The sequence below is a fragment of the Parasteatoda tepidariorum genome, chromosome 10 (assembly GCF_043381705.1).
Source record: "Parasteatoda tepidariorum isolate YZ-2023 chromosome 10, CAS_Ptep_4.0, whole genome shotgun sequence".
In the NCBI taxonomy this organism is placed as follows: Eukaryota; Metazoa; Arthropoda; class Arachnida; order Araneae; family Theridiidae; genus Parasteatoda; species Parasteatoda tepidariorum.
The window spans coordinates 2,182,249-2,207,482 of NC_092213.1; the positions used below are offsets into that span (position 1 = coordinate 2,182,249).

At 29.4% G+C, this 25,234-nt stretch overlaps 2 protein-coding genes and 1 long non-coding RNA gene across 3 annotated transcripts in view; 2 read left to right on the forward strand and 1 right to left on the reverse strand.

Annotated features, from left to right (window-relative positions):
- The window catches only part of LOC107451823 (salivary peroxidase/catechol oxidase), a 72,946-nt gene extending 70,677 nt beyond the window's left edge, over nt 1-2,269 (forward strand). The window contains exon 14 of the mRNA XM_071186308.1: nt 2,149-2,269. Within this exon, the coding sequence (XP_071042409.1) occupies nt 2,149-2,215 (67 nt within the window). The 3' untranslated portion in view covers nt 2,216-2,269. The remainder of the gene's footprint in view (nt 1-2,148) is intronic.
- A 3,724-nt stretch (nt 2,270-5,993) lies between these two features.
- On the forward strand, nt 5,994-16,870 carry LOC107451839 (transcription factor Adf-1). Its single transcript, XM_016068074.4, has 3 exons — nt 5,994-6,441; nt 13,294-13,432; nt 14,152-16,870. Exons 1-3 carry the CDS (start codon nt 6,312-6,314, stop codon nt 14,561-14,563), a joined length of 681 nt encoding a protein of 226 aa, XP_015923560.1. The 5' UTR covers nt 5,994-6,311; the 3' UTR covers nt 14,564-16,870.
- Nucleotides 16,871-16,996: 126 nt separating this feature from the next.
- Nucleotides 16,997-25,218, reverse strand: LOC107451840 (uncharacterized). Its single transcript, XR_001585110.3, has 3 exons — nt 25,105-25,218; nt 18,173-18,251; nt 16,997-17,359 (listed from the first exon to the last, which is right to left on the reverse strand). It is a non-coding gene; the product is annotated as an uncharacterized lncRNA (long non-coding RNA).
- Between the last annotated feature and the right edge of the window lie 16 nt (nt 25,219-25,234).

Here is a 25,234-nt window from a genome sequence, read left to right on the forward strand (position 1 = left end):
TTCAAAATATTATATATTAGAGACATAAAAAAAATTTTGCTAATACTTTTTCTATTTTTTACTATAAAAAACAAATAACTGTAGAAAAGCTGTCAAAAACCAGCATTTTTGGAGAAAAAAAATGATCAGATTGTAATAAAAGTTCACATATTATTAATTACTAAATTAAAAAAAAAATTTCAGCAAATTGTTAATAACATTCATAAGTAAACAGTATCAAATTTTCAGCTCAATAGAATTAAAATTCATTTCGCTGGAACAGCTTGACATTCGTAAATTTGCCAAAAAAGACATTTTGAGAAAAATAGCTTTTTCTAGTAATTTATGGCTAATTCTACTTTTGAACAAATATTTCCCTTTTTTTTAAACATAAATAACTATAAATACGATCTTATAAACTGGAGAAATAATTAAATGATATGAAATTTAAAAAAAATAACAAGCAAGAACTTACTTTAGATGCAGACAAGAAAATGTAAGCAAAATAGCGTGGTCAAAACGAAAATTGCTATAACTTCGTCAATTTTGCTCCGATTCAAAAAGTTTTTGTTTTAAAATGCCTTGTTAAATGCCTAAATATAAAAAAAAAGAATATCCAATTCTTGATGAATTTTCATTTATTTGAAAAGTCCCTTATTACCTTAAGGAACAGAAAAGAAAGTAATAACCGCCTGGTGTAAACTAAACTCAAAACCACTTGTTTTTTGCAGATGTTTTTCTATAAATAGATCACTTTTCGTGCATTAATGGGTCTTTGGAATTATCGGATTCAAAATTTCGACTTTTTCGGACAAGCTAGTGCATTCTACTGGGGCTCCTGCCTGATAAATAATTCAAGAAGTTTCAAGCATTTTCCGAAATTTATCGTCATTTTATCACCAATGAAAATTTTGACTACTTTTCAATTATATCTTAAAACTTTACTTGAGCTCTGTGCTGGTGACAGCTTCAGTCCTTTCTTAACCGCGACAGAAATTTTTCGTTCTCATTTTGAACACAATTCAGAAGAAAAGGGAACTCAAGTACTGTGAGAAATTGGCCTTCTTTGAAGCGATTTTGTGGGAACGGACTGACATTTGTGTTACAGGGACAGTAAAACCACGAAACCCTCCCATGATTAGGCTGACGGCAAGAGGACTCTAACCCATGATCCGTCTACCGCTGAGGATATTGTACGAGCTACTGAGCAATACCCAATCAGCGGAGAGATTAGTGCAGACGTAAGTATGACCTCACGGAAAGTTACCTCTTCTTGAAATTTTTAACTCAACTTTCAAGCTAGAAATGTTGCTAACTGTGACAAGTGGTCAAGCTAGAAATAAGGCGTTCTTTTTCAATTGGGCTACCTTCTCCGCCCTACTATAAGGGTTGCACAGTCCAAATCCGTCGAAATAAAGCCCTCTTTAAACAAAGAAAGCCCGTTTTTTTTCTTCCTATTCCATAACTTAAAATATTATCTGCATAAATGGTTTAACTTATTTTAAGGTTAGTACTTTAAATCACTAAATTGCATCTTAGCGCGTAAAAATCCAATCATTCGGTCAACAGTTTTTTAAAGTGTTGTTTTATTTATTATTATTTTGCACACCGAGCATAATATCTCGTTAGCATGAAAATTTATCTGTATCCAAAAAAACTATTTTCTATGATCGCAGGTGACCCATGTGCTTTAAATAAAATTATTTTTTTGGTAAATTTACTTTAAAGCTAAAAGAATTTTTTTTTTCAATAACTACTTTCAAATGTCAAACTTTGACAAGGAAATTTTTTTAATAACTATCGATTATCATGGCTCAAAGGAGAGACCTTAAATACGTTACCTAGTTAAAACTTTTCATAAATTTACGGAATCCGATACAAAAACGTATCTTTTCAGATTAATTATACCTTTTTCGCAAAATTTAAATTTTTGAAAATCGAAATGTGCCCAGCAGCAATTAGAAACATCCGATCCTGATTATCATTTTCATGTTTTCTTATTTATATGCTTAAATATGTTGTTAGTCAAATTTTTTTTTTGAACTGTATTTTTTAAGTTTAACAATTTTATTTTAAATAAAAACTGTAAAATTACTACACCAAAAAACAATAATCCTGCAAAACGCATCAATTTATGGCTGCTGAGTAATTAGTCTATTCTGTTTTCAGTAATCCTGTCACAACATGTCAAACAATACAGCCTCTAGACTTGACACTGTGGAGAGAAGAAGTATAAACGTTGTAATACATACGATAAAATGAAATAAAAGAAATTCTTTCCATTGTGAAACGATTAATATTTGACATTTTTAATGTAACATAGTTCATATTCATTCCATTCATTTTTTTTTTTTTAATATTAAAATATTTGTCTTGGAAAAAAAAACTTAGTCAAAACTTGACCAAAAAGAGAAAGAAAAAAGGTTTTTAAACTGTTTCTTTTCTAGATTATTTTAAAGAGGAGTAAAATATCTGTGGTTAAAATAAAAATTATCTTTATAACATTATTATATAATTATATAACATTTATTTACTTTTAAGACATTTCCAAAATCAATATATTTGTTATAATAAGAGGAAAAAAATGATTATTGGTCAAAGATAATTCACTCCTTCCCTCCTAAACAAAAATAGGAATAAATGAAATAGACTTTTCAATTTTTGGGGTAAGTAAGATCACTCAGAAATTTAAAAGTAAAATTTTGTTGGACGCATCACGTTGTTTTCAAATTAAGATTTATTAATCAATTAGTTCTTCGCACGGGTTGAATAAATTAAAAGAATCATTAAATCAGTTTTGAGCAACACTACGAAATCATACTCAAAACTATACATACACAATTGAAGAGCTTAGTGGAAGAACCAGGTAAGTGATATTTTAGGGGAATTAATAAAATAACATGAAGTGCTTACATTCATATGAATATGTTTCATGTGACACAGCTGCTTTTGCTTTCAGTTTAATCTTAACATGACTAATCCACATTAGTTTGATGAGTCCAAAGTCACTCACCTTCATAGAACTGGTATCGAAAAAGAAGACAATGTTTCCTGGCTCGTACCCACCCCCCCAAAATCACTGGTACCAGAGCACCCGTCCAGGAGGTGCACTCAACATTCGGTGCAACAGCAAGGACCAGACGGTGCTTACCAGCGGCCACCTTAAGTCTCTTTCTTTCGAGGGTAGTGTTAAAATCTGCCCTAACTGCCAAACTTTTTTCTCGTATCCTGATTCTAGTCCCTCTCGAAATGTGAATTACCTGGTTCTTCCACTAAATTCTTCAATTAAAAAAGCTAAAATAATTAAATTTTTTTAAAATTATTATTATTTGTTGCTCTTTCCTGTAGCTTTACGTTATTCATTTATGCAAAACTCAGTTTTTGCAGTTAATCGAAACACAATAGAGATTAACTGCATTTAGCATCACTAGGCCTGGTGCTATAGCTCTTAACCAACTCATGTTACTCAAAAAGTTACTAGTATCAAGTAATTTTCCTGTACATATCCTTTTTGATGGGCCGAAAGACACTTTCCACAGTATCGGTATTGAAACTGCTTAGTATTGGTGCAGTTTTAATACTCACCTATTTTATAAATAAATACTTTTTACTTATATTAGTACATTTGTAATATATTATATAACCCTTCAACATTTGAGTTTTGTACGAAATACATTTATCAGTGGCAGAAACTAAAAAAATATTTAAAAACTAAATAGAATTCTCATTATACCTTGATGAGAAATTTAGTACATGTCCATTTCTCTATCTGACTTTTTAACATACTGTTTAAAATATGTATTTATAAGTAATGGTGGAAAAAAGTTCTTTTAATTCTAAATCATTGAAATATTAAGACACAGTCTTTGCAAACACTGGAAAAAATATTTTACCGAACTACGGAAAACACGTTGTAGAATTTTTATCAAAGCTGCACCAATTACAAGTAGTACATATTACCAAAATTAATTGGCAAATGGTGATTTTCCGCGGTTCCCTTAAACTAATTTCTCATTAACCTTTGCTCCATTAACTTTGCTTTTCAATACATATTTTTTTATTTCAATTAATTCATATTACCAATATTAATTAAGCATTTCAGTCATTAAAGAATATATTTTGTCTCCAAACAATGAAATTTATAATTCTGCATCCATTAAATCGTAATGTGTATAAATTAAATATTTCTAAGTAAAAAGGTTTAGCAGGTAAATGTTGAATATTTTTTGAATTTCATTTCTTAGAGTCCGATTTTAAAAATTATTCTGTAGTACATAAAAAAAAAACAATATATGAAAAAAAAAAATAATAGCACAGTTTTGTTTATTACCAAAAAGAAATATATTTATGCTACAGACAACTTTAGCTTTAAAAAAACTTACGATTTAAATTTCATTTATACAAAACACTTGCGTTACCATAATTTTTTTTTTTTNTTTTTTTTTTTTTTTTTTTTTTTTTTTTTTTTTTTTTTTTTTGTAAATTGAAATTTTTATTCTTAAAAAGATGTAGTCACAAAAAGATTTAGTCATTAATAGTACACGTAAATACTTAAGCGCCGATATGACCATCGTAATTATAAGTGATTTTGTGATGTCTAATAATTAAAGATAAAAATTTGAAAATAAGCACATTGGCAAATCAGGAAATTGTCTGATCAGCTTGTAAACAATTAAAAATATTCGTTAATAAATCATTTGCAAAACACTCTACAGCATAATTTTTTTTTAAATTTAATTACATATACATATTTCATCAAAATGAAATTTGTAAAAAAAAAATTTTTTTTATTATAAATACTTAAAATTTTAAGCCTTCCTACTTTATCAATATGAAGAATAAATTTGAATTTTTCAGTGTTTAATTTTCTCTTCGTAGTCGTATTTTCTTAAAATAATTTTTTTAATTTATGACTATTAAAGAAATGAAATAAATTTAATATATTACAATTATTTGATGCATTTTGTAATTATATCCTTAATAAAAAATTCAGCAAAGACTAGGATTATTTTTTTTTTAAAATTTGCAGTGTGAATTAACTAAAGCATTTTTATTACTTATTATATCATTTTTGTCTCATGTATCATATATTGCGTAACAATTATTTTAAGAACAAATAAAGATAGCTTATCTAGGTCACCTTTTTCATTATTTAATTTTAATATTCATACGAATACATAGTGGATGATCATTAAGAATTAAAAATTGGTTTCATTTTAAGATACTTTTGTAATTTAGAGTATATTTATAGAAATTAGCAGCCAGACAAGCAGGAGCATTTTTAAGCAATTAAGCATAGACAAATAATTTATCTGATACGAGTCTATAATAATTTATTTTTATAAAAATACAATTGCCCAAAAAATAAGGTTATACAATTTCTTTATAACTTAACGTTACATATAATATTTTCAAAAATTTTGCTTATTGCACAGCAATAAAAATTGAACAAAATTAAAAAAGAAATGTGGTGCGAGGAGTACTTATTTTACAGAATTTTTACTTTTTTTAATTTATCTAAAATATAATTTATCTCAATTTAATTTAAGCAGTAATTTACAGCTTATCAATAAAATAATAATGAATTTTAAATTTATGTTCTTTTACGTTTCGTATTTCCAAGGATTTTGCTTCTGTATTTACTCGCCTTCAAATTAAAATTTATTTTTAATTTAATGTATAAAGAAAATAAACAAATTCTCTTCTATTTCCAATTTATCTAATAAGTTTAAATATTTTTATTGAATTTCATTTAATAAAAATAATTATTTCTATGGCTTGTTTTCTTTATTATTTAAGAAAAATTTAAAAAAAACTTTAAAAAGTAATAATAATGTATTAAAACGTTTTCAATTCGTATCACTCAGTGATTAAGTTAATTTCTTATTAAATTAATTCCAAAGAGGATTAAAAAAAAATGTATAATTTTAGTACTTATTTTCATCGCTAGCTGGCAGCACTAAATATTCTTTAATCGATAAACAAGTTCAAGGAGCAAGATTGCATGGTGTGTGAAACAGCGGCGTCACGCTACGCCACGTCATCGTTTGCCCTCTTGACAATGCGCTCACCTCCGGCATGTACCTCTTCAGCCGTATCGATCTGCGGCTCCGTTGGACGAGGAAATAAAATACAAAAACATATCCCACAACGTCATACGCGCTTCGCAAAACCAGCTTTCCCCATCTCACGCTACATATACGTCACGCGATTTAGCTGTGGGCCAATTAACGATTTCTGGTCGCGCGTGATAGACAGTTCGATGTTCGAAAACGTGGCGTAGGCAGTGTTTGATTTTGATCTCTGTAATATTTCGGTAGTTTTTATGAAAAATGGAAAAACGTTTAATATCGAAAGTGTTTGAACATGAACTGCTCTATGCGCTAGATGCTGTTGATTATAGGGATCGGCATATGCGAGCCATGGCATGGTCAGAGATTGGGAAAGAACTTGGAATTCCAGGTAAAATAGTTGCACCATTTTGATTTATCGCCTTGGGTTAAAATTCAGACTCGCTTCGTGTGACGTTATTGTTCTTATGTTTTCGTTTCTCTTCTCCTTTTCTTTTCTTTCTCAAAGAAAGCTAGGAGTGCATATTCATTTTTAAAATATTATTTTCCTGGTTTTCTTTTTACCAATTTTATCTGAATTTCCGATTTGTTCCTTCGTATTAATAAAAAATATTATTATTAACTAATTAAAGATGAAATATTCTATTTTAAGTGAAAACGATCGTCCACTAAAATGTAAACAGATGGTCCCGCTCGCATATTAAATTGGACTCCAACTAAATAGTTAATTTTCTAATAACACGTAACTTTAAAATACTATAAAATGAAATGAATATTTCTCGATATCTCGAAAACCTTGTAATGTCAAAAAAATATTTTTCCCCTTGGCATTACATCTATCCACCTAATGTCAATTTGAATTCCTTTGTCGAATTCTCAAAACTTTGATTTGTCGGAAAAGAAAATAAATTTTTTTCACAAAGTTCATTGTAAACCAATTATTTTCTATTTAATTCATACTTATTTTTGTCTTACATTTAAAAATGAAATTATCATTGTTGTATTTAGACATATTATCAACTATCATCACATACTTATTTAATAGTAGTTATTCTCATGTTTCATGACTTCTTAGAGTAATATTTTCGAAAATATTTTTCTATTTTTAGAACATATTTAGTTCTAAACTTGTTAACTCGGAAATTCGCTATCTCGAAATTCTTTTAGCGTCCAATTAACTTAGAAATATCGAGATAATATCTAAAGTTAAAACTATAGAGAAAACATGGAAAATAATAAAGATTGAAGAAAAGAGAAGAAGAAAAAATTATTTATATTTTTCTCTTTTCATTTATCTTTATTATTTTCGATGTTTTCTCTATAGTGCGAGTTCTATATACTTGCAGCTTTTGCGCAGTAAATAAAACTTATTAATTTTCTTCGTTTTTCTCTTTTTTCCTTTTTGTCTTTATTGTGCTATATATGCTTAAGTGCCATAGATTTATCCGAAAAAGTATTTTATTTTATTTATAGTAACTCCTAAAAACTAATTGTTTTACAAATTTAATCAAAAGCGTTTTTACTATTAACTGTCTTTAAAATAGAACACATCAATTTTAAATTTTACAAGTCTAAAGAAACTATAATTTCCAAGACTTCAAATTTATTTTACATTTATTCCTCGCAGTTTATAAGTCGTTAACAATTTTAAAGCAAATTTAATATTTTGCGTTCATAATTCCCGACTTATTCATAGAATAAAATATTCCCGACTTATAGAAATTACCGCATCTTGATAAAAGACACATTCTTGATTTCCTTGCAACAGCAAAATTATTAGTATTTAAAAGTTTTTCTTCAAATATTTTCGTTAGATTAATTATGTGAATATTAATTCACAATAATTTATGACCCAAATATCTTCTGGATAGACATGATTCTAGAATTCGAAATTCGTTAACGGTTCCAATAATGCGTTAGTCTTTGGCATTGGATCATTTATTAAATTTTACAATCTACGGCATTGGAAAAAGTCAACGTGCGATTCCCACCTTTTAACCGAAAAACAATGCGAAAACTATATAGTTTAAAGCAGGAGTAGCCAAACTTTTTTGATCATCGACCCCTACATAATTTTTCGAAATCTCCATCGACCCCCATAAAAGTAATTTTCTGTTAATTAAAATAAAACTCTATTAGATACTGTGTTTGTACATTTATTTTATGATATTGAACATTTATTAAAGTAATAGTACATAGTGTAACAATAGTTTTATGAGAAATATATTAATGTTGAAATATAAATACCTTAATATTTATGAAATAATAAGTAATTATAAGTAAGTAGAAATAATAAGTAAAGTAACTACGGATTTATTGCTTCTTAATCAATGACATGGGTGTGCCTGGTTTTTTTTTTTCTGCAAGGTTCGTTATATTGGGTTCAAAATTGGTCAATTTTAATCTTAAATCCCCTCGAAACTCCACATTTAATTTATTTCTGTTCTTAGTTAAGATTGAATTTACGTGACTGAAACCGGCTTCAACCATATAGGAACTTGGAAATGCTATCATAAATGGCTGAGCTATTTCGTAAAGTCTTACATATTTTTGCATTATATTTATATTTGTCCAAAATTTGCTTATTGTTAAATTTTTAAAAAGCGTCTTTGCTTCAAATCCCCATAATAATTCAGCAAGCTCATCTTGCAGGTTGATGTCCACGTTTTCAATTTGAGCAGAAAATGGCTCAATAATCCAATCAGGGATGTCAATGCTTTCCAAATCAACAAAACGCTGTTTAAAATCGTCGCTCAATTTTTGAAGATTACCTGTATATATTTTCAAGTCTTCTTCTTTTATTTCTAATTGGCACATATCTGAAAAATACTGATAATCCTTCTATCAATCGACCCTTCCGGTTCGGATCGACCCCCTGGCTCAGATCGACCCCCGCTTATGTTAAATAGACCCCTGGGGTCTATATAGACCACTTTGGCGACCTCTGGTTTAAAGGGGAAAAAAATTCTAACAGTACTGTAGAACAAACTAATATCAATATTTTTTTAGCATATAAATATTTAATAATAAAATGCTGAGGTACTTCTTTGAGTATCAAAAGATTTATATCTTCTGTTAATTATTAATTGCAAAAAAAATTTTTAACCCTAAAATATAGATTCTAAGATGTATAGTTAGATGTCAGAATACAGTTTTAATGCATACAAATAGTTCATATATAAATTTAAAACAATGATTACATTGCTTTTTTTGAGAATAGTAGAAAACTTAAACTCAACAAATATGCACAGTCAGGCGTCAGCTAAAGTAACTAAATAAAAACACGGAATGTTTTTTTGAACGGTGGCCGGACTTTCGTTGCTTGAAGGCAAATCTTTTAAAATATGTATGACAGTTAACTGTACCCGCGACGGGATATGCTTATTTTTACTCAAAAAAGCGCACTTTTTCTGAAGAAACATTCGTTAAATTCGCTTTTCATCCTCTAAATAAAGTTTTAAAAAGCTGGCTCTCACAGTTGAACCGCTATAAAAGTTTTAAGTTGTGTTATTTTATTGTGTCACGTTTCTCTTTATATCTTTTGAATAATTGGTTAAACTATTATAATTCTTTCAGCAACAAAAAATTTATAAGCCCTATAGACAATTATGTAATATAAGGAAGTTAGATGAATTGAATTTTTTTAATTAATTAACTTGTTAATGATGAAAATTTCTTTAAATTGTACGGTATAAAAGCTTTTTTATAGATTGATTGAGAAGTTACAGATTTTCTTAAACATAAATCATGCAATTTAATTTGATTGATGAAAAAGTGCTTTAAAAAGTAATTTAAAAAATTAACTATTAAATGACCTTGGCCATTCGAGTTAGCCTATAAATGAAAGAGTTTATCTTTTCTTTAATCATTTATTTGTGAAATCAAGAAGCACCCATGTTTTAGTGAATTTTTTAAATTAAAAACTTGTTAATAGTTATCGATTCTTTATTAGGAATTGAATTTAGATTATGTGCTTCAGTTTTAAAATATCCCAACCATCTTTGTTACTTTACTAGTAAAAGATTTATTCAAACATTATGTCCACAATAGTGCTACCGCTCTTTAATTTTTCTGGAAACCGTTTACTTAACCTTGGAATAGCTAACATTCGTTCCAGAGCATTTCTTACTATAAAATTCTTATTAATTCGTAATTTTAATGTTTTGAATAAAATATTAAAGAATGGCGAGTGTTCACTTTTTTTTAATTGTTTAATAAATGGGATTTGAAAGATGATGACCACCAGAATATGAACAGTGCGCAAAATAAAAAAAAAATGGGCCACTCTAAATAACTTTTTATTCAATGATCGGATCTTCACGTTTTAGGACTCAATCTTAATGGTTCGAGGGGGTGACCTCAAATAGGCTTATTAATTAACAAAGGCTCCGTGGTGACATGAAATGATGCTTTTTTTGCGAATAATATGCTATTTTGATAAATGCGGTGAGTTTGCAACTGTTAGGTTGAGTTTAGCCTCTCTAACTTCTACACTTATTTTGCGCAACACGTCAATATGGAGAAAAGCCACAGTTTTGTAAAAATGAAAAGCTTTCTTTGGTCTGATTTTTTAATATTTAAAAACTTACTCCAATGCTGCATGACCTGGGCTCATAAAAATTTTTGAAAACTGAGAATAAGACAGTGATTTTGATAATTTTCATCTTGATGCCACCAAATGGCCAATTTTTGAAACAGTTCAATAATTTGTTTAAAATATTCAAGTTATTTGTCTGTTCTAAATCCCAGATAATTCTTCACGGCAATATTATATATGTATTTATAGTTTAAAATCATCGTACTACTTCGAGTGTAAGGCACTCAAACTATGGCTTTTTTATTTTCCTTGCCCACAGATCTTCGTAAAGTGAGTGTCCTTTCGAAACTTTAAAGTGCCCTTTTTGTGAGGATAGGAAGACATTTTTTATTCCTATGGAGATATATGTATTAGCTCGTTATTACGAGTACGGCCTATTACGATACATCCGTTTTTTGCGATGACATCATCAAAATCCAATTTTAAAAATAGGAATGCTTATAACGAGTTAGAAACACAGAATCGTTATTTGTCGATCGAAATACATTTTCATTCATTTCTGGTATCAATACAGATAAACGAAAATCGTTTTCCTTCTTACAATTTCAACCCATTATTTTAATACAACAATGCGTCCACCGGATAAGTTATCTTTTTTCAATTGGGTACTTGCACTTCAAGAAGAAGACCACGGATACCTACACATGTGACCTATGACGTCAGCTGATCGTTTATAAGTAAAATGGTGGAAAGGAACAAACGATAATAATCAAAACTTTTTGTCCAATTTTAAACCTTTTAATATTTTAGTTATGATACCCTTTTATAACCATTCCTTTACAATACCCTAATATATANAAAGTTTTATGTATTTACATTAAAAATAATTCAACATATCACTTGGCAGTTTAAATTAAATTAAATATTTTCCTATTACAATCAAGAAAATATCAAAAAATTTAAGCCAAGTCAACCATCTCTTGAGTTTTTTAGTACTGCTTAAGTGAAATATAATTTAAAATCGAATCAGACAATTATTTTTGGAACTTAACTATTGGAAAGTTATTTATATTTTTATAACATTCCTTTATATCATTAAACACAGGAAAAAGCATATAAATTAAACAATTAAATTGAAAAAAAATCATGAAACGAGTTAAAAGTAAGAGAAAATTTAAATGAAACAAAATTTCTCGAATGCTTTCAAACTATACATTCGTAACTTTTTTTTTGAAAAAAAAAAGCAAAATTAATTAAGTGAAAGAATATACTACCCTTTTAATCGAATTTTAGGGAAACCGCAGGGGATAAAAGTTTTAAACAACCGCCCAACATCTAAATCGTTAGTTAAGCGGTTATTACTATTTTTTCTTGTTATGCATTAAAACCTTTTTTTTTTAAGGAACTAACTATTTTATTACTGAACTGCTTTTATAGCAAATATTTTAGGCTTAATTAGAAACGTCCAGTTCTTCGATAACAAAACCAAAATAATGTACCAATTGTACTTTTTATGAACTTATCTCATTCAATTCAGCGTGAAAAATTACATCGGAAAATGTACTTCCATATAGCAATGTAAAAAGTATGCATAAGTACGTGTCAATAAAAGTTCTTTTTATACATATTAGACAAGTCATTCTATTGACAGTCTCATTCGATTCAACGTAAAAAAAAAGCCATAAAAAAAACAGTGTCTCACTTTTTCGATAACAATATCAGATGTGTCGATAGGTATGAATGCAAATGCGTACTTTTTGTACATTAAACCCATATAACTTCTAAACTATTAGTCTGAACATCTGTTAGTTGGTTTCAATCAAATCAGCTTGAAAAATATATTGGATTTTCCTGAAAAAAGAGAGAAGCAAACGGGGGACGAGTTTTCAGGTATTATTTATGTAATGACATAAAAAAGCTTTCTGCCAAAAAAATATTTTAGGTATTAATTTTTTTGAAGAAACACCCTTTTTATTGCTATAATTACTAGACTAAAATGCATTTTATGGAAACCGGAGATTGTTCATATGAAGAACTGTCGCGAGTTGTTGTTTCAACAAGTTGGGCCCACGACGAATTGAACCCACGTCTTTGCGACGAGTTGAGCACACGTTGAATCGTCACTGCCAGGAATTGCGCTCACGACGGATTGTTTCCCGACGAATTGTGGGTGACAAAATGGTGAAGAGGTTATCGTTAGTCAAAACTTAAATTCTAATTAAGTTTTCAAATTTTTAGCAGGTTTTGTTAAAGTTAAAATCCGCTGATATTCATGAATAATAACGTATCGCCAAAAACGAATGAAATGGATTTAAAGTTATTCTAAGGGAGGAAATATTAATTAGAGTAAATTAAATTAAATTTGAGAGATTAAATTTTATTTATATGAAAATGAAAAAAAATTCGTGGATCATTGTAGCTCTGTTCCACCTTGGTGTGGTTTATGTTCTTCAGGTAAATGCGAAATCCTCGACATGACTGTTTTCCACCATTTTGTTCTCACCATTATTTCTGTATCAGACTTAATTTCTAGCATTGTTTGTTATTTGCAATGCGTCATCTAGTATTTTTGACGTCGCGTCTGGCGCATTGTTGCCGGATCTAGGTTAATTTTAAATGACTCAGAATAAACATTTAAGTGAATGTGTTCAAATATATGTTTTTAATGTAAAGTACCTTAAAAGACCTCTGTTCTTTCTGTTGCAGCTTCTCAATGTAAAGACATGTGGCGAAAATTGCGGAACTGTTACCTGAACGCCATCAACAGACGTCAAAATAAGAACATTCCAAAGTGGAAATATGAAGACGAGATGTCTTTTCTTCTACCCTTCATCGAAATTCGATCGTGAGTTCTCATTAAGCTTTTTAAAAAATTTTTGAGAGCAGGGAATTAGTGTAAAACCCTCACACATCTCGTATTTGCCTGTTTGTGAAATCAAAACAGCTTTGTGATGTAAAGTATAAAAGTAAGCGCTGATCTCTGCAACGAAACTGGATTGCTGATTGAAGGCTTCAAAAGCTCGTTTTAACTGGGGGTGAAAAGAATTCTAACTCTTCCCAAACTCGCATTCTTTTCCTTCATTCTTTTCGATAACAATAAAAATAGGCAATATTTATTTCTTAAAAATTAAAATGAACCAAAATTACTTTTTTAAAATAAGAAGAATTGTCTAATAATCGTTTTTCTTTTAAATTTAAATGATTCATTAATTTTCAATGAGTGCAATCACGGCCAATGAACGTAAAGCCGAATCTCACGGAAGAGTTTGGGTTTTCTTCTGCTATGAGGGAGCAACCTGAATAAGGTATAGTTAACTGGTTTGTTGCTCCAAACTCCAATTCCCGTTTGCAGCACGAAACCGCTTCAAATAAATAAGAAAGGAGAGTTTTTTTCCTTAAAAATTTGCTCTAAATGTCGCCTTACAGAATTTTCTACGAAGAAAAAATTAGCAGATTTTCACTCAAGCGTGTGGTAAACTCCTCTTATTAGATAGAGTCCTAAAAATTGCTTGACTATAAACGGGATTTATAAAAATGCATAGTCAATAATGGTTGCTTTTGCAGGTCTTCAGAAAACAATAACAACAGCGCCGAGCAATCCAGTACCTCCTTGAGCAACGTGTCAGCTACGTACAACGGTGATGACTTGGGAAGTCCGATTCTGATGGAACATGAGGACAGTTCTGAAATGATTTTGCCAGAAACGTCGAGCGTTGTCACAAAGACAGAACCTCGCGAAGACAATGCCGACTACTTCCCATATCCGAAGAGACGGTGCACCACCCTGGATAGAGCCGCAACCATGCACCACCATAGGGGTAAGGATGAAATAGACATGTTCTTCCTCAGCATCTGTGAAACCGTGAAAAGGCTATCTGCTGTGGATCAAGCCAAAATAAAAATGGAGTTGAGTAGACTGGTGTATGAAGCAGAAATTCGAGCTCTCGAACAAGCACAATATGAAGAGACCTTGTAATCTATACGACGGATTTTTTTTACGGGCATTATTTCTCACTTAAGATACCACACATCTGGATTACGGATTCAAATTTGAAGAGGTTCGCAGGGAAAGAATATCCAGAATTCTGGTATGACTGCTTTTCTGATTTACTCTTTGGTTTTTGAAGAAAGGTTTGGTTTTGAATTGAAGCATCCAAGAAATTTGATTTCATATATCAGTTCAAAGTGAACCATAGTTTCATAACTCATCCTTGTTATTACAATTCGGAAACCTGATTTGGCGACCTTCCGAGTTCTGTCGCCCCCCACAAACGTTAGAGTAAAAAGTTATATCTAGCCCTAATCGAGAATGAGAAGGCTAATTTGATGAGTTTTATTTCAGATTATTATTCTCTATTCAGTAATCCTCTATAACTATGGAAAGCTTTTAAAAAAACTACTTAAGAGATCTATTTCAAGATATTTTTAATGGCCTTTTAGTGTACCTATATTTTCAGTGTGTGAACGGCTCTTTTTAGTTACTTGTTTATCCATTCCGATATAAAACCTTTAAATTTATTGTAACTTATCTTGTATCAAAAGGAACCGTTTAACTATTGCGTAAGCATGTTTCCACAAATCAATCTATCGTCACGGCATTGAATTCATGAATGCTAGATCAAAAGATTTTATTGCATGTTAACTTTTGTGATATCTATTTTCACCTGTTATTCTTAGTCTCTAACCAGGTGATGAAAATTTCAGTGATAAGTTGAGTCAGAATAACGCTTGTCCATCATTCTGATTCAGGTTATTACAGAATTTTATCATCAGGTCAGAAAAAGATTATTTTATTTATTCCTCTTTACATATTTTCTACAATTTAAATCTGTTGTTTCCAACTGTATAAAAGAACTTTAAAACCATATTATCTATTTGGCATGTGATACGTTTTTGTTTAAAAACTCAGTTTAAAAAAAAGAGTTTTCCAAAGTTTATCTTAAGAATAGCAACATAGATAGACAGTCATCATGTGCTAAAAACGCCCTAACATTGAGGAAAATATCTGCCATAAAATTCACGACTCAAAAGAGAAATGGTAATCAACATTGGCTAATTATTGTTGTGTTAGTCATGAATAACGGGATGCACTCAACTTGACCTGACATACAATCTCGGACATATAAGCAGGATGACGCTATAAGATTGCCGGCTTCTTTTCGTTGATAAAGGAAAACTAAAAGCTCCCTTCTTTTGTTTTGCGAAGTATTACTTACATATTCCATTAATTTACAAAAATTCATTAATAACGAGATTATCACTCTATACGATAATCAATTACGAGATCGCGTATCGAATTCATATTTGACGGGTTAATTTTACTTGAAGTAGAATGGAAAGAACTGTTGCTAACATAAACAAATACCACGTTTCAACAGGTTGACGTTGCTTGCAAATATCCAGTTGATTGAGAAAAAAAAAATTTTTTTTCATTGTTTCAAGCAATTTTTCAGAAATATCGATGCTTACTTGAAAAGTAGAATAATCTTTTATGGTTTCGATGTAGATAGAGTAGTAACTATGAAATCTCCGCCAATTTACGCCAACATGAGCGATCGATAATTAGCTTTAGACATGGCCTCTGCATAGAGTTAACATTGTCTCAACATTTCACACGTGATGTGTGATATGCTTCTGTTCGCAAAGAACTTACAGTAAGCAGTCTATGCTATTAGTCTTTGACTTTAACATTGAAAAACGACAACATCGTGTTTTTTTTTCCCTACTCTTTTTCTAAAGCCTCGATTGATAGCTAAAGAAGAATAGAAATAAATTTGAATAGAAAATTCTACAATGGATTTTTCTCCTTGATTTTCAAATTAAAACCAGTTTGTTTCGTATTTTACTAATTTATTTTCTTGCTGGTATATTGCGAGATTCTTCGTCAAACTGAAAAGAAAAAAAGCAAGGGAATTTTGCATTCTTATTTTGACGATTTCAAATCATTCCATTACACTCAAAAGAAGTTAGTCATTCCTATCATTCCAAAGTATTTTAATGTGATGAGCTTGAAATGATTGCTGGCGTTAAATTGAAATCTACTTAAAACAACAATTGAAGACTTTGATTCTTATTTATTAACTTTATTTTCATGCCATTTTGCATTGAATCGCAAAGGATCTCTTATCTTCTTACATTGTCATTTTCATTATTGTTAATGTTGAAAGTTTTATACATTATGCTTGGACATTATTTTATCAATGAATATGTAGAATGAAAAAAATGTATAATGCTGTAATATTATATCATCCATAAACTGTAAATAAATAATCTATAAAATATCTTCGAATGAATTTATGTGAGAATGCACACTTGGCTGTTGACACAAAATGTAAGTATACATTTGCTCGGTATTAGAGGTTTGCTAGCTCCTAACAGTGCAAATGGATGAAAGAAATAATGTAAGAAAAAGTGAGGACACTTTTTATTAAACAACTGAAAAATACATAAATATTTTAAAACTCTTGTCTAACATTTCACATAATCAACGTAAGCTAAGTTAACGTGATGTCATCCATTTCTTTCGTGATATATGTTAAAGTTTGACAAACCTGAAAAATAAATCATACCGTTTCGTTTTTACTTAGTTCTATTCTGATCGACGAGATTTTTGGATGTTTGTCGAACATAGTCTGACTGTCTTTTGCCTAAGATTCAATAAGTTTTTGCGCTTCTCTGTTGTCTTGCAGAGCATCATCGACAGAGCGGGGAAAGCCTTCTGCTTCTACATCGCTATCCGTTTCTTTCGGCCAGCAGAACCAGCACAAGATACCTGTAGAGACACCAACTTAGCGTGAATATAGAGTTTAAACTCAGGATTATCTTTGATCTCACTGTCCGACATAAAATTTTAAATATTTGATTTTTTTAAAAATTCAATTTCTCAGGAAGTATTCAACCGATTTTGTACTTTGCCATGCAAAATAATATTCTTTAAAATGATCCAGAAAATTTGTAGATATTTCAATTCAAAATTTTTTCGACCATTCTTACATAAAATAATAAATGTTTGCTAAAAATTATTTTTTGCACGGAATTATCTTTGAACGAACGAATTTTATAGCTGTGCGCAAAATTTTTTCAATCGCTTGGAAAGTTCTCGAGATACAGCGAAATGAGCAAAAAGTAAAATTAACTTAAAGGGGCCCAAACTTGGGACCCTATTTCCCGAATTGTGGCTACCCCTATATTTTGGGAGTCAGAAATCCGAATCCGTTTTAAAAAAGTTATGCTTATTCAGAGAAAGTACGTTTTGGTATCTGATTTCGTAACTTAAAATATTGTCTGCATATATTAATCAGCATATTTGAGACCACCCCCTTGAGCAGTTAAGATTAAGTCCTAGAACGTGAAGATCCGATCATTAAATCAAAAGTTATTCAAGGTGGTCCGTTTTTCTTTTTGAGCACTGCCCAAAGTGAAAAAAGAAAGTTTTTGCATTAACGGAGCCATAAAACATTTAAACAAGTTTAAAAGAGAAAAACATTGAAAGACGTATTTAAAATATCTAAGTCTCCAGTGAGTCTGTTTTCAAATCATCTTTTTAAAATTTTGAGATTTATACAAAATAAATAACATGACTCACATCTGTAATTTGAAGGCTTATTTTCCCTTTTCGGCTCATCCATCTCGTTTCCAAAAAAAATTGTAGACAAAAATCTGTCCTAAATATGAAATAAAAATGTTACCTAAAGATAGAAGGACATCCTAAATAAAAACAAAAGTATGCATAATCTATAAATGAAACAAAATGGTTTTCTAAAAATGGAAAAATTAAATCCTGAATGTAAAGCAAAAACGTATTGCAAATATAAAACAAAAATATTTCATAAATGTTAAGAAAAAAAATTATATCCTGAATATGAAACAAAAATGTATCATAAATGTGAAACAAAAACGTATGATACATATGAAACTGAAATGTATCTGACTTAAATATCTTACACTTTAACATAAAATGAAATATTGTATTGTTCCTAATTATCATACTGTTCTTTTTACTGAAAACAAAACATGTCCTATAAGATATAAATATATGTAGTGTTCCAAATGTAATATGCCATTTAAATTATCAAAATGAATTTTTTTTCTATATTATACAGAAAAATAATAGCTTTTCGATAAGTGAAATTGATTAGTCATGCAATATGAAACTAACAAGGAGTTTCAAACTTATTTCATTATTGTGCACTTATACAAAAGAATTAACGAGATAAATACGCATAAAAAAAATTTTGTGTACATTACACCAAAAAATGGTGGCAACTACTTTACAAAAAGCTGTGTTCCTATACACTAAGAACCCAGGATAGTTAATCGTGCTGTAAAACAATGAATGTTCTTTTGCATTATTTGGTGTAAAGTAACTGCTACCATTTTTGATAATCAACTGTTCTGTAATAATAAACCTGCAATTTATTACAGTAAGATAATATGAAAGTTCTTTATACGATACATTCTTAAGGAAGAATCATTAATTTGGATGCATATAAATGCACTAATTCTTAAAATAAAATTTGTTTACCTCGTATCATATTGAGAATATTAAGACGGATTCGAAATAAGCTTAAAGGAAAAAAAGCGAATAGAAATTATGCATTATAAGCTCATTTAATACAATTTCCAAAGCGAGTTAAAAATTAAATAATAAATGTTAATAATACTCGTATAATAACCTTATATATTATAAGGTTATTATAATAATCTTAATATACAACTAAATAATTGTATTATAAATAACTAATAACTTTAATGTGTGTAACCTTATAATATTAATAACCTTATAAATAATGTAAATAACCTTATATTATCAATATAAGGTTATTTATATACATATAACCTTATATAAATAAACCTTATACAATAATATTATAAATAATTATAATTATAAAATATTATAAATAACCTTAATATTCAACTAAAAATATTGCATTTTGATTTTAACAGTGCACTCATTCGTTTCTATAGACGTTTAAGTAGCATGATCGTCAACAACAAACTCATGCCAACTCGTACTCCGATTGTAAGCAATCGACTGACAATATCCTAAGTGTGCCAACATTGAAGTTTTCGGAAACGAAAATAATTCACGCATGGTGTGAATCAGAGTTGGCCAAAAATGTAATAGATTACATTTTTTGATTGCGGTAATCAATTACTTGTGATCATGATTACAATTTTCAAAATTTTTGATTACAGCTGTAATCATGATTACAATATTAATTACAATAATCAATTACTTGTAATCGTGATTACAATTTAGATTACAGCTGTAATCATGATTACATAGTCGATTACAGTAATCAATTACTTGGAATCGTGATTACAACTTTCAAAAAATTTGATTACAGCTGCAGTCATGATTACAATATTGATTACAGTAATCAATTACTTGTAATCTTGATTGCAGCTGTAATCAAAATTTTGATTACAACTGCAATCAACAAAAACGTTTACGGGTAATTATGATTGCAAGTAATCAAATTATATGATTACATGTAATCATGATTACATGTCATTTGATTACATGTAATTATGATTACATGTAATCTAAATACACGATTACAAGACTATTGTATTCTTATAAATGTTTATATATTTACAGTAGATAGTGTAATGTATTTTATTATGTATTTTCTAATGTATTCGATACATTTTGCACGTATTTACATGTGTTGCATTTTGTGCGTGTATGTATTACATACGTACAAATGAATGTAACTAAAATGTATGTGCATATGATTTTATTTAGTGCATATGTACAGACATTTTAGTTTCGCACACATGTAGATACACTTATTTTGTAAGTATTAAATATATGTACGTATGTATATAGCTAATAATTACGTATGTATGTGCAAACAATGTAGACATGTACATTTATACACAATGAATATATGCATTTTATGCAAGTATTTGTGTATGTAAAATGTATATTTATGTTTATGTACGCGTGTATATACAAGTACTTGTTGTTTGTACAAACATACATACATTGTCTGTACAATGTATGTCCCATGCATGTATGTGCAATTTATTTATGAACAGTACAATATATGTATGCATGTACAATATAGGTATATCTGTAGGATGTACAATATATGTATGTATACATGTACATGATATGCATGTCCAGTGTATTTATGTACATGTACATAATATGTTCATGCTCAATGTAAGTATCCAAATATGCATAATACATTTGTGAACTATTGTACGTACATTGGGCGTATTTATATTTCACATATATTCATACATGCATTCGACATGCATAACGTACGTACATACACACATTTGAGATGCATATATTGTACAGATGTATATACATATAGCGTACAGATGTATATACATATAGCGTACAGATGTATATTCATATAATGTACATATGATGAAATGAACATATAATGTTCATATAATGTACATATGTGTGTACATATACAGTACGTATGTGCATAAATATATTGGGCATAATTCTTTCGTACAAATTTTACATGTGTACATGCATGCTATCCCTATCTATGCATATGGTGCAATGTATATATGTACAATGAATGTATCCACACATGTACAATACACGTATGTTCCATGTATGCATATCCATATGTACTATATATGCACGTACAATACATGAATGTATGTACATACATTGTACATGCGTACATACATTACACGTATACATATGTACATTACATTTATGTCTAAATATGTGTACAATGCAATAAATAAAATGCATGTAAGTTAACTTATAATGACTCAAGCAAGTTAAATGACAAAATCAAACGATATTTAAATTTAGTTTTCAGCTTTAATTGTTCTACATCATTTTAAAACTCTTTGAATAAAAAATTATTTTCAGGTATTTTCATGAAATGCTTGACAATACTGATTTATTTTTTTATAACATAATGCATGATTCATGGAAATTTTTTAAATGGCAAAAAAAAAACGGTAAATTTTATGTGTGGAAATAATATTTAGAAATTTAAAATAAGAACATCGTTTGCTTTCTAAAAAATATGAGGTCGAGTTTTATATGCCTTAGAATAAATTTTAAAACTAACTTCAGTAACTTTACTTATATAATTTTTTAATGCATGCACAATGTATGAGTATATTGTAATTACATATATTTAAATATACGCATGTATTTGTACATTACTTGTAATTATGTACATGTATACGTTGAATGTACATACGTACATTGTGCATATAATTATTTTTTTTTGTACATCAATACATTACATGCGCATAAGTATTAACAAAGTATGTAGTTATACAAGTACATACGTACGTTCTACATAAGTACATACTTTGCTTGAACATATGTCGATGTACATATAAATGTGCATTCATACATGTATGCATTTTATTTACGTAACTATGTGCATATATTGTACATTTAAACAACATTCTTACATATTGTACGCAAATACGTACAATTTTATATACATACGTACATTGTATATACTTGCTATTATCGTAAATTTATACAAGGTATGTACTTAAGTACATAAAAGCATGCAAACGTATAAACATTATTTTCATATACGTTCATACATATATTGTCTATGTATACAAAGATACAAAACATTGCATTTTCGTACAAACTAACATACATGCGTACATGTATCATAAATGCATAATTATATGTACTAAGCATATACGTATTGCATTAAGTATATTACAATATAATTATGTATATTATATTGTAGTACAAACAACGTTTGTGCATACATTATATATATAGGAATCACAAATTGTACGTTCATACGTGTGTACATTCTATGTACATAAAAATATGCAAACTCATACATGCTTGCATAATGAATTTGCATATAGTATACAATCGTAATAACTTGTAATCGTATAGTTTGATTACAAGTATGCACAATTACATGTAATCATGATTACAAGTAATCATATATTTTGATTACTTGTAATCATAATTACCCGTAATCATTTTTGTTGTGATTACTTGTAATCGCAATTGCTTGGAATCATGATTACAGCTGTAATCAAAATTTTTTGAAAGTTGTAATTGTTATTGCAAGTAATTGATTACTGTAATCGACTATGTAATCATGATTACATCTGTAATCAAACTTTGTAATCATGATTACAAGTAATTGATTACTGTAATTGAGAAATGTAATTGATTACATTTTCGCTCCACTCTGATGTAATCAAAAATTTTGATTACTTTTAATCGTGATTACAAGTAATTGATTACATAGCTGTAATTATCTGTAATCAATTACAGTTGTAATCGATTACTGTAATCGACGGCCAACTCTGGTGTGAATTCGCATGAGCTTGATGTAAGCGGTACTTTTCATTTCTCCGGAGCAAGTAATTTAGGCTATTTTATCGATTTATTTATTTATTAAAAAAAAGAAAGAAAAGTTTAAATTACTTGCACGTAAAGTTTACATTGGCGACTTTATCGCCTGCGCAGGCGAAATGGAAAAGTACCATGTAAGCTTTCTCCATTATAAAACTTAGATTTATTTACACCCTTCAAATGTATATGAAAGCTCGATTTAGCGTTAGTTTGAAAGAAAGTGTTCCTTGTGTTCTTTCACACAAATTTTTGGGTTGTCTTACATCAAATTTAGAGAGATTTTACACCACAGTTTTTAAAGTGTATAAAATAGCAAAATATTTAAAATAATTAAAATTTTATTAATCCTTTTCACGGGAATGATTAATAATAGCTAAAATATCTCCTTCGTCGAGATCACCTGGAGGAAAATCAATAATTTAATATTCAGCTTGCTTCTTTTGATGATGCAGGGATGGAATTACTTTTGAAATATTGATAAGAACTAGAAAGACAGGTAAGTTTTTTAAAAAAAAGCTACAGATTTTCTTTAGAATAAATTTCTACGCCATCTTTATTATCATCACCATAGAAGCGCTGTCTAAAGATTAACAAATGAGTCGCTCAGAAGCCAATNGCCATCTTTATTATCATCACCATAGAAGCGCTGTCTAAAGATGAACAAATATGAATGCGACGAACTCACAGAAGTTATAGCAAATGCGTAATACTAGCAGAAAGATGTTTTTTTATATAACGTAAGGTGATCATAAATTAATATTTAAATGAGAAAACTGATTTATTTTTAACAAATGATTCTAAAAATATACATATTTTAATGAGGAGAGATATTACGAAGTTGGTGATTAGTTCAACTACATTTAAGACAATAAGGATAAATTATCCTTTTCCAGGGGTCGTAAAAAACTTATTCTACTACTTCTTATCTATTACCACAATACCACTACTACCTGTTGCAAAAATTGATCAAGCACAACTGGTGTCAATAATAGAATCGCGATTTTCTTATAATCCCCAGAAACGGGTATAGATAATGCAATCTAAATTCATTGCTTAAAAACTAAATATGTATGATAAAAAAATATATAAATCTAGAACCAATCACATAACGGTAGACAAATATTGCGGTAACCCGAAGGTCACTGAAAGTAAAGATTGCAAAGTACCAGACATGGTAGCCAGAAACAGTGTTTTAGCAAAACTAAACAAAAATTATCGCCAAGCCAAAGCTCTTCGAGGCGCCATCTTTTCCATGGCGCAGCTACAGCTCAGACATTCGTGAATTGACAAAGATTTGAATCATTGACGAATCCTTGCTTTTTTTTTCGCAAGACAAGAAATTTTATCTGATAAAAAATCAGCAAATAGTTATCAAGAACTCTTTTATCGGTTAAAATATACGTGAGGGTGCCCCTGGGCGAAATTGGCGTTTTATGTTTGGCGCCATTCCTGTTTGGGCGGAACACCGTGGTAACAGGAATGGCGGCCAAAACATAATGATATTTCAATAAAACATTGAAAAATTTCAACAAAACATCGGCCAGAACTTTATAAAATTGCAATGAACCCAATAATATGCATTTTGAATCGAAACAAAAATTAATGAAGTAAGCGCAGAAAGAAAAGGAAAAAAACAACTCACTTCTTCATTAAGCTTGAATATCCTCAGATTTAGGTGCACAGAATTTTCTAATAGCAGTTAGATACTGTCTAAATTTATCATGAATAGAATTTGTGTACCTCCATCGCCACATAAATTCGGCAAAATACGAATTGAAAATGGCGTCTGGGGTACCAGACTGGCGGTGACATTTTTTTCCGAAAGTCCCTTTTTATGACTGCCCACATACTTTCGATCTTATTGACCAGAAGCAAAAGTAACCTTACCAGCCGGTATCCAACGTAGAACTAACGGACCTCTGAAATTACATATGCCGTTGAACATTTAAAAATAACACTAAAATCTAAACAAATTAGAATCACAAGTGGGTTTCAACATCATCCAGCTTGGCGTTCACAACTTGGCGAGAATCAAGGGGCACCCTCAAATATAGTCTACCCCTTCTATTATTATGTTATTACAAATTACAGTTTACATATTGTAAATATATTTAAACATGATTTAATCATTCATATGTTATTTTAAAAATGTAGAGGATAAGTGATGATAAATATACCTTAAAATATCGCTCAAGTCAAAGCAGTAAAAATTAGCTCACCAGGAAAATATAGTTATTATCTGCGACAGTTTATCTCAATATTTCCATACTAAAATGGAAATTAGAATTGAAATTTCATTTTTGAATT

Excerpts from the sequence above, each read along its gene's own strand:
- LOC107451839 (XM_016068074.4), top strand. The coding sequence starts at position 6,312 with ATGGAAAAACGTTTAATATCGAAAGTGTTTGAACATGAACTGCTCTAT. Across the intron at positions 6,442-13,293 it reads GAAAGAACTTGGAATTCCAG|CTTCTCAATGTAAAGACATG; the intron begins GTAAAATAGTTG and ends TTTCTGTTGCAG. Across the intron at positions 13,433-14,151 it reads CCCTTCATCGAAATTCGATC|GTCTTCAGAAAACAATAACA; the intron begins GTGAGTTCTCAT and ends TTGCTTTTGCAG.